We start from the raw sequence: 11,090 nt of genomic DNA, 5'->3' as shown, positions 1-11,090 counted from the left end.
ATGGGTGTTGCCACGTAAACTTATAGAAGGGTCTGAAAAATTCAAACGATGTTAGAACTGTCCAATTTGCCAAGCAAATTTTTGGTCGTTCCCTCCACGGGACTCGAACTCGTACCGCTGTGACATCTATGGCAACACCGCCTGCACTATTTACGATGTTAGAACTGTCACATTTGCGGAGGGAACGACCAAAAATTTGCTTCGCAAACTTGACAGTTCTAACATCGTTGGGAATTTTTCAGACCCTTCTATAAGTTTACGTTATCTTCCCTGTATCAATTTGATCCGATGGAGCAGTGTAGTGAATAGAGTCGTCACATTCTGAGACGTTGTATAATATTGATTTGTTGTGACATGCATCATTAATTTGATCCTCTATCCTACATAATAACACCTAGATGAACTGTCCCGTACTACCATACATCGTGTACTAAGTTACAGCCCTAGATTAATCCTACGAGGAGGAATGACCCGGCCAGCGAAAGCTATATTTTGATATAGCCTAGCTGGCCGAGTGGTGTAGGGCGCTGGACTTAGTGCAGGCGGTGTTGTCATAGCGGTACGAGTGCGAGTCCCGCGGAGGGAACGACCAAAAATTTGCTTCGCAAATTTGACAGTTCTAACATCGTTTGGAATTTTTCACACTCTTCTATATATATATATATATATATATATATATATATATATAGTGTGTGTGGACTCTATTTTGGTGCGTTCATGACTTTATGTATTATTTATATGTTGTGTTATTTAGTTAATAATAAAACAACAGTTTCGCCAATCAGAACTAGTTAATTGTCAATGACCTGTAGCTGATCTACCTACAGATATATATTCGAATGCTTATTTTTTTCACTTGGGAGTGGTCTGATGGTTATATATAGACACTGACATACTTGGTGTTATTGAGATATGGGCAAACTTGATAGAATTTGGAATCCTTCATTTTATTATTAATACTCTAAGAAAATTATACCTAGTTGTTCTCGGGGACGGTGCACAACACGTGGGTCACATGTGATTGTTAGCCGGATGAATCGAGGCTTCACCTAAAATTCACGTGAACTTGAATATCGCAGGAGGTTGCCAGTGTATTCTATCTCGATTCAAAGAAAGATAACTTTTATTTGAATTTACAAACCGATGGTAACCAGTAAGGGTTAGACAATAACAAGTAACAATGTACAATCAAATCTGAGTTAGTTGAGACTTTCTGATCCTCCGAATTCTTTATTATTACATGGAACTAAAAATCAAAAGTTTTATAACTTTGAATTCGTTTTATTTCCATTTTATCTATTTTTCTAATTTTTGTTGTTGTAATTCATACTTATGTATTGAGTAATTTCCTATTTAAAATCTTAATTGATAAATCGAGCTCTACTTTTGTACCTAAATTTTACAAAATAACCTTATTTATTACACATAAAAGACATAAAGAATGTATTGTTATCATGTTTTTTAAAGATCCGAAGTTCGGAACCGAACGGCAGTCCCCGTGCCCAAATTAAAACAGACAGGAACGTTATGCGGAATGGTATATTAAATATCTGGACAATATCATGGTGTCTTCATGTCATGTCAAGTTTAAAAAAAAACAAAAGCAATGCTAATAGCTAACACTTTTTAAAGAGATTCTTGATATTGGATACAGACGTTTGTTAACTTTTGAAATAGATCGATAGATAGATAGATAGATAGATAGATAACTTTATTTACACATTATGAATATATTCACAATATAAATATAAATTCATTCATATTATAACAGATACATTCACACGTTACTGAGTTCACATTTGTATTGATACTTAAAATTTTAACTAGCCAAAAATGTATATACGCCAAATGTTAAAATTCTAGTTTTAGCCATAAAAGTATGGAAAAAAGGTTGATATTTAACCAGAAATCAGTCAGCCGGCTGATTTAGAATTTTTTAATTTCAACTGAACTAAAACATCGTTTTAAAGACATGGGCAAATTAAGTTTCTATCCAAAACATACAGTGCGCCAAAGCCAATTTCGTAGTCGCAAGCTATTTTCAAAGACAAAAAGCTATTTCCTGATATAGTTTTGGGTTCAATTTACTATCAAGGTTATGTCACATTGTAAAAACATAGTTCACGGGGCATTGATCGGGTTCATTGAACAAAAACGATAAATAACTAAGTCTCAATCGACAAAAACCTTATGTCACAAAGTAGGGTTCCCCTAAGAAAATACATGGAAAAATATAAAATACTCTAAATGAAGAACGCCCAATAAGTTTTCTAGGGGGAAAATGGCTAGAAAACACAATTTTAACATTTATTTTTACATCGAAAACGATTTAATTTTTTTTCCACAGAACACGGATGTCCCATGAAACACAGTGAATTACGTTACAAATTTCCTGATACTGTGATGAAAATGTAACTTTGAAAATGACACATATGGTAAGTCTATGTGAGGAAAAAATACCATAAAATGATAAACAATAAGAAAATGAATAGTTCACACGTAAAGGATAATGTTTTTTTTTTTTTTTTTGTTGAAAAAAATACATGATTTTTTTCTTTTTTTACAAATGTACATTTAATTGTGAATTACGTTTTGGTGTCTCTTGCATCTTTTAATGGTAGTAAAAAACTTTCAATATTCTTAATTATACACACATCAGTGTCAGTAATAAATGACTCTTAAATCGATTTTTCAGGTGCTTTATTTTTTTCCACATCCTTGGTAAAGTACAAATCCATGAATTACGTTACAGTGCATTACGTTACGATAATTTCTTTTAAACGGATAAGAAACACTGTTCTCTCAATAAATTAACTATAAATCATTATCAGTGACATCGACTGTCATACGGGCATCTTTAGAAAAGAAGTTGTGACGCGGGAACAATTGTAAAGGCGTTCTTGATGTAAAGATTCCCTATAGTCGTAGGTGTCCTTAATTTCTGTTAAGTGCAATTATTTAGATATATTACTTTTCAGTAAAATTAACTTAGAAACGGAGAATAGATGTATTGGTAAGATGTTATGACAATAGGATGTTGCTATGTAGGATATATAAATCAAGCATTGGTATATTTTACGGTGTAACGTAATTCACAACATTGTAACGTAATTCAACTGTTCATAAACTGTGTATTTTGATTACAGAAAATGGTTTTACATGACAACTTGTCGTGAGAAACATTAAAGTAATGCTAAACAAAGATAGAAATACCTTTCAAAAAGCAAAAGTAATTCAAAAACGATTTAATCATTGCAAAAAAAAATAAGTAAGCACAAAAACGATATATAAGCTTCTTCGTGAACTGATATAGATAAATATTTTTTTTTGTTTTTGTTTATTCAGATCACTTGAAAACAAGTAATATATATTGACATCAAGCAGCACTACAAGAAAATATTTGATAATGCACCTTTAAGCATATGCCAACGATCAATTTCAATTTCTCAGCTATATAGATGACGTATTATCTTTAAACAATCCTACTCTCGGGGATTTGATACATCCCATCTACCACAAAGATCTTGAGATAAAGAATACTACAGACACTGTAAAGCCAGCCTCAGATCTTGACCTACACGTAGAAATCGATGGTAAATGAAAACTATTGACCAAACTTTACGACAAACGTGATGACTTTTTATTCAGAATTTTCAACTTTCCATTCATCTTTGGCAACATCTCTTCAGCACCTGCATATAGAGTTTTCATGTCACAACTCAAACGTTATGCCAGAGCTTGCCGTAACTACGTAGACTTTTTGTATCGCACAAGACTTCTTACAGTTAGGCTTCTGCAACAAGGTTATGTTGCTACAAAATTGAAGTCATGACTACAGAAGTTTTATGGCCGTCATCATGCACTCATGGATCGTTACGGTGTATACATCTGCACCATGAAAACTGATTTGTTCAACGTATCACAGTTTTCCCTTCCTCTTTCGTCTACCCTGAAATTTTCATTTTATGAGCAGCACGGTGGATGTTTTTAGAATAGCAGAGGACGCTTACCCTACCGGTACACCTGGTCCATGCTCCAAGTTTTAGTGGCGTCCGTGTTGCTCATTTACTTTTGTTATTTTGTATGTACTATCTTAGTTACTTTATGTTCTTTGTTGTGTTTGTCTGTTTTCCGTGTCTGGTCTTTGTCCCTGTGTTACATTCTTTTAAGTTTCGCTAGAATCTTGGTTTCCTATCTTGATTACTCTTTCAAGTGACACTACAATATCAGCGAAAAGTTGTTTCTGTGAATTACGTTACATTTTAATTTTTGTTATAATATGTTAAACAATTGATCGAACCAATTGTACCATTATCATTTCCTTACATGTCACTAAAGACTTCTATATTTTTTCATGGAGCGTATATGAAAATTACAAACTTAACAGATATGATTTTTTTAATATTACTCGCAAAAATATTGCAATTAGTTGTTTTTCGTGTTTAACCTTCCAATTCTGTTATATGTTCCAATTAAAGCATGAGAAAGCCATATACTATATATTACACTGTTATAAGTGAATTACGTTACAAAGTCGGTCATTCCCGTTAAGCTAATTATAAACATTCCAAATGGATTTGAATGCACAATTGTTTTCTATATATCACCTAAAAGATGTATGAATGGAAATAGATTGCTAAATTGGCTTTCACCTTTTGCTAATTATGTTTCCAAGGAATAATAAAGGAAACTTGTTTTCAGATAACAGTTTCTGAACAAATATTTGTTGTGTGTTGTGAATTTATTGTTGATCTATCAAATGATATCATTTGAAGGGCAGTTTTGAATAATTGTATGATGAAACTGTTATTATTCAACATGGGTGACCAGAAGTAACGTATTCACTACCAAAATACACTGGGCATGTTCAAAATTTCGTACAGGACATTAATCAACTTATCAAGAGCTATCTTGTACGTTTTCTTGCATTTCAAACTTTGTTTATTTTTTTTCTTTGTTTTGTTTTTGTTTTTGTTTTTGTTTTTTTTTTAATTTTTCAATTAAATGATTTGATTGTTTTCAGTGTTCAAAATGTCTGGCCGTTTTTCCGTCCCTATTGAATTTGAATGCGTAGTTCTATGATAATGTAGTTATGTAATGTAGTTATGTACATGCACTTATTATACGCCTTTTGTACCGCAACCCGAATTAAAAGAACTATTAAATAGTACATTTTTTTGTGGCAGGCGGGGGGGGGATTCCCTTTCAGAAATATCTGCATCTCCCCTTTTTACATTTTTTTTACTAATAGAAAATCCGAAAGTATCATTTCATATGTGAAATACATTACACAGGGAACATTCTAGAATTCACTGCCTTTATAATTTATAATATAGATAGATACAATGCATATTGTTGTCTGTTACTATATATCGGCAGCATCAGCTGGTACACTTCCTTCTTAGTGAAAATTCAGTATGTAACATTTAGGTTTAACTTGCATTTAATCGTTTCATGTTTGTGGCTCTGACCTTGCTAAGGTCTTACATATGTCAACAAGGAACCAGCAGAGTTGGTAAATCTTATGTCCCCTATCACCTAAGTGTAAATACATATAAATTGATGCTGGTTTATACAGGTTTTCAGATCATTTGGTATTCATCTTACACAGGTTTTCTTATTTTAATAATCATTAATCTGTTTGTATTACATGTTTTCTGATTATTCAATGTTTGGTTTATACAGGTTTTCAGATTATTTGGTATTCATCTTACACAGGTTTTCTTATTTTAATAATCATTAATCTGGGTTTGTATTACATGTTTTCTGATTATTCAATGTTTGGTTTAGACAGGTTTTCTTGTAATTCAAGGTTTGTTTTACACAGGTCTTCTGATTAATTAGGATTGGATTTATACTAACTTTACTGTAATAATTTTGTGTGTTTATCTACAGTAATAAATCATGGGGTTATAACTCTCCTTCTTTTGTAGAAACATTTAGTTTACTTTGTGCATAATTGTAGTAAAATGGCCTTAAGTCTGTATGAACATCCCCCAACATCTTCTTTTAAAAAATCAAGGATCCACCCCTGCAGTACCCTTAAATAAGTGTGAAGTATTTTGGGATGCCATGACTATTGGAACTAGAGGACTACTAACGAATTTGTTGTCAGGTTTTTTAATCACTCTGTATCCAAAGTATAACTATTCCCAATAAAAAAAATAAATATTCAAATTAATTGCAGGTTACTTTATTACAGTACCACAAACATTGATAAAACAGAGTCTTAAATACATAATAACAAATTAGGCAAGCCTGAACAATAATTAATTTTAAAAATATAACCACAATGTTAAAATTGAGATGACTACTTTGCAGATACAAAATGTACTATTTTTATCAAATTTTATAGACACGGAAATTGAAATTTGGTATTGAATTGTTCAAAAACATTTCTTTTATTGTTCTGAAACATCACCTGTAATTATTACAATAATAACAATATTTGAGTTTAAATAATAATTTCTTAAGTCTAACCAAAATTTAAATAAAAAATAACAAAGACATTTAATAACAACAAAGACACGTTTTAAAACAAATAATCAGGAAACCTTACAGTGTAACACTAAACATTAACAATAGAGACACATCAAAATACACCTCCATAAAGTCTACATATTCCACAAAAACCAATTTAAGCAAGATTTACATGTATACAATAAGTGTCTGACTACAATCAATAAATACATTGAAAGTTATAATCCAGATAATCTATCAATGTCAACAAATTGTTAGTTTAAGCCATGTATCCACCATCGCTAGTTCTGTTACGTCTCTGTTGAATAGCATCCAAAGCTTTACCAATGTCACCTTCTTTTTCGATAAGGAGAGATGTCAACCAGCCTCCTTCATTGTGAAAGCCCATTCCCATCATGGTATCCAAGGCCTCACGGACATTAGGGTCTAAGAAAATAAAGAAACATATTTAAAAACATGAAATTACAATCAAACAGAATTGATTATTTCAATACATAAATTATTAGCTACTTGGTAAGAACTTGATTAAAACCTAACTATATACTCTGTCTTTACAAAAGTAAAGATCACAAAGTAATAATTACTAAACAGAAGCACAAAAGTTTTCATGGGAGACAACTCTGTATGACTTGAAAGCATTATAAAGGGACATAACTCAAAATTTATTGAGATAAACCTACCTGCAGGTGGATACAAGCTGGTACTACTAGGAATAGGTGGCTCTGGAGCTCCTGACGGTCCAGGTTTGGGTCCATCAGCCTCTACAGATTCAGTCACAAGGGTCCACTCATCTGCATCTTGTAATTTCTTTGAAGAGCTCTGTAAAATGACATTCAGTTAGTATCTTTTTTTCAATTAGCCATGATGTTATAATTAATATTTTCAGAGTAGAAAATTTGTAGTTATTTAAGCTAAAAAAAAATTTGGTGCATAAAATTCTTTAGTGAATTCCAGTCCTGTCACTATAGATAAGTACAACCTGCCGATACTTGAAATCCTCTCCAATTGGAAAATTTATTCTGCTCAGATAGTTTACATAGGCGAATTCAAAAGGGGTTGAGGCTGGGCCTCCACTTGTGAATTTGCAAAATTTATGAAGTGAGCGCATTTTGGTGTGTAAATGCATGAATTAAAATGTGTTTATCAAGGATATTTTTGTGGTGCCCCTTCTAAAGGTGATTTCTGAATTCACAACACACAAATACAGGTGATTAAACTGATACACTGAGACTTAAAAAATGTTTGGTTAAGACATGCAGGTTTCTCTTTTATTTTGGATTCACTTTAGATGGATTTCGTTTATTCAAGGCTTAAAGAAAGAATTGAAAATACTTTTTGAAGAAACTGAAATATTTATATAAACGTATAGAAAGGTCTGAAAAATTCCAAATAATGTTAGAACTGTCAAATTTGGGATGCAAATTCTTGGTCGTTCCCTCCGCGGGATTCGAACTCGTACTGCTGTGACATCTATGGCAACACTGCCTCCACTAAGTCCAGCGCCATAGACCACTCAGCCAGCTAGGCTATATAAAAATATAGCTTTCACTGGCCGGGTCATTCCTCCTCGTAGGATTAAGGTAGGGCTGTAACTTAGTACACGATGTATGGTAATACGGGACAGTTCATTTAGATGTTAATATGTAGGACAGAAGATCAAATTAATGATGCATGTCACAACAAATCAATATATAATTTTTTTGTTATAATCTAATAGATCATTTCAATACAAACCTTTACTGAGCCTCCTTTGTTACCATCTGTCGTCATAGGGACCTCTTCCTGTGGTTTTGGAACCTCCTCCTGTGCTTTTAAAGCTTCTTCAGTGGATGAAACACCTTCCTGTTTTTTTGGCTCTTCTTTGTTTTCATTTTTAGCTTGAGGAGCTGGGCCGCCAAAGCCATATCCAAATGGGCAGCTACCTGGATATGGTCCTGGTCGTCCTGGGCAGCTCTGTGGGCGACCTCTTCCACATCTACCTCTGCCGCCACCACGTCCACACCTTTTTCTTTGTCCATTGTGCTCAATGTCAATAGCTACATCAATACCTAGAGGGTAGCCAAATGAAACGTTAAATTTTATACTATCTACCAGAAGTGTACATGAAATAAATTTCCAAGGATAATAAAGGGCATCAAAGTTTTTGTGAGAATGCATGTGAAAAATATAGGGAATAGTTCCCATCTTAAAAACATATGTTTAGTAGTAAAAAAATATCCAAATGTTGTCACTTATTTAGGAAAAAACGATTAAAACTAACATACTTTTTAATAAGGTCTAGTAAAAGTATTCTGAGCATAAAGATAAGAAACTTGGCTTGGATTCATACAAACTATTTTTTGACCTATTGAGAATTTAATTTTTTTCTTACCGAAAGGGTCCAGCATAGCTTGAACTTCTTCCCCAACATTTCTGAGATATTCATCTTCAGGGGATTCCCTAGGGGTTCCCTCAGCACCTTTAGAGTCTTCCTCCATGGGAGTCTCATTCTGGTCAAAACAACCAGGCTGGTTCTTATTGTGCCATTTCTTCATAAACCTCTGCATCCAACGACGAAAGTGTGGAGGGGGAACAAACTAAACAAAAAGATTTCTCAATGATTTAATTCATATAATTTTCCAAATTTATTTGTTTCAATTCTATGACAACTCTTTGTTTCATTTATAGCATGGTTACATATTCATTTTAAACAGAAATTACTACCCTAGTCAATTCAATGTTTGACCCCTTTTTCAAAGTAGGCAAAAATGTGTTTTTCTTGTATAACTAGAAGGTGTCCATACATACATCTATATGGTGTCCAGATTTGAAAATATTAAAAGAAACCTAATATACATATATTTTCAAATAGATACTCAAAACTTGTTCTTCTTGGAACTTGAACTTTTCACTTAATAGTTGTCTATACTTACTCCCTGTCCAGGTTGTCCGAATGGTCCCTGGCCAGGAGGACAATGTCCTGGGTGTCCAAAAGGAGGAGGTGGTCCAGGTGGACAACCAAAGGCTCCAGCAAAAGCTGACCAAGGATTTTGGACTGGGGTGTCAATTTTCATCATGTCATGTTCAGTATGGAGTCCTTTCTTCTCACAGACTTGACACAGATCATAATCTGGGCAAACAGCACACTTATAACGGATTCCACAAACGGGTCCCTCACATCCATCACAGACCACTCCTGGGTGGCGGGCATTTTCTTTCTTTTCCTCAGTTTGTGGTTGGTGTGTTCCTTGCTTGTTGGTTTCTGCAACAGAAGTAATTTTTAAATTTTCTTCATCAAGTAAGATGTGAACTCATTACGCATGGCCAATACATTTAGTATAATACAAGATGTACAAATTATTGAGATGCTCAGACCCAGAACTAACCATTTTTTTCTTGATATCTGGAACTTTTCACAGTAAAGCGAATTCAGGAGAGTCATAAGGAAATATATGGTATTCAATCAGTATACTGGATTATACTTTAAACTTCCTTAAGTTTCTAAAAGTGAAACACTGTATGTCAGTATTTAATGTAAATAACTACATAATCTTATGTTGGCTATCAGCCAAACAAGCGACAAATGTTTTTTATAATGTACAAGGTTTTAAATAATATTGATTACAATTGATGTTTGCCTTTACCTTTGAGTGTAATTCTAAATATTCCATCTTCTACAAAGCCAAGGGCTTCAACTAGTTCCTCATCAGTAGAAAATGCTATCTGGTCTCCTTCTGGATCTACGAAAAATATACATTTTTCAGATCATTGATTTCATCAGTTCATGGCCAACTTAAGAAACATACAAATGTATATACATGTATTGGAACAAAATATTGGACATTTAAAAATAAAACACAAATATGGTCACATTCCAACATTTTCACTTAATGTATTTTTGTTAAGAGTAAACAATTTTTGGTCTTACAAAATTAACAGCAGGGGGATGTCCCCGTTAACAGCCAGTAACATTCCTTAATGAATTGGTCCGATATACGTGTATATAATAGAAAGTATTGAATAATATACACATATATTCTGTTCATACATTAGTAACTGGTCATGACTAATCCTGTAGTATCATTTTAAAAAATATTCTGCTCAAATCACACAAATTTCAATAAAATGCATTTATCAGCTGTAATTGATTTTATGCAAATTAGCGGAAAATTTAATATTGACAAATCAACTCACCGGTCCAGTATAGTGCAAAATTTCCTTGTTTCAGGGATGGAAAAATATCCGAAATTTTCTTTTGCAAATAACTAAAACTGCTTGAGGCATCAGCAGGAACCGAAAACCTGCGTATCTCAGGTTTATCTCCATCCCTTTTTACCAAATAGGCTTTCACTGTCAGTGACATCTTCGCGGGAAATACTAGAACTGTTTAGTTTTCTTCAAAGTGTTTCTTTCTTCTGCTAGCTTTTGACGTGTAAGCCTTATTTATACAGTCCAGGTGATCAAGTGACTATGACGATGAATCGTCGAACTTAAATGTTCTAGAATTCCCAAACCACCAGGTAAATGAAAATAACGATGACAATTATATGTTCAAATTTCAGACCACTGCGCAAGTTCCGTTCCAAAAAATAACAGTAAACATTGATATCATAACTATTTTTAGTAGCCCA

The 11,090-nt window shown here is 33.2% G+C and overlaps 1 protein-coding gene across 1 annotated transcript; it reads right to left on the bottom strand.

The window, feature by feature from the left end:
• Window positions 1–6,177: 6,177 nt before the first annotated feature.
• LOC148605058 (sequestosome-1-like) lies at window positions 6,178–10,876 on the bottom strand. The gene is made up of 7 exons (XM_088548526.1): window positions 10,654–10,876; window positions 10,104–10,199; window positions 9,393–9,721; window positions 8,852–9,056; window positions 8,215–8,528; window positions 7,161–7,299; window positions 6,178–6,906 (listed from the first exon to the last, which is right to left on the bottom strand). Exons 1-7 carry the CDS (start codon window positions 10,820–10,822, stop codon window positions 6,740–6,742), a joined length of 1,419 nt encoding a protein of 472 aa, XP_088404652.1. The 5' UTR covers window positions 10,823–10,876; the 3' UTR covers window positions 6,178–6,739.
• Between the last annotated feature and the right edge of the window lie 214 nt (window positions 10,877–11,090).

Source organism: Perna viridis, chromosome 10, assembly GCF_037379345.1.
Source record: "Perna viridis isolate PV_CMFRI_1.1 ecotype Kerala chromosome 10, ASM3737934v1, whole genome shotgun sequence".
NCBI lineage: Eukaryota > Metazoa > Mollusca > Bivalvia > Mytilida > Mytilidae > Perna > Perna viridis.
The sequence above is the reverse complement of the archived record's forward strand: the minus strand, read 5'-3'. Positions and strand labels throughout refer to the sequence as shown.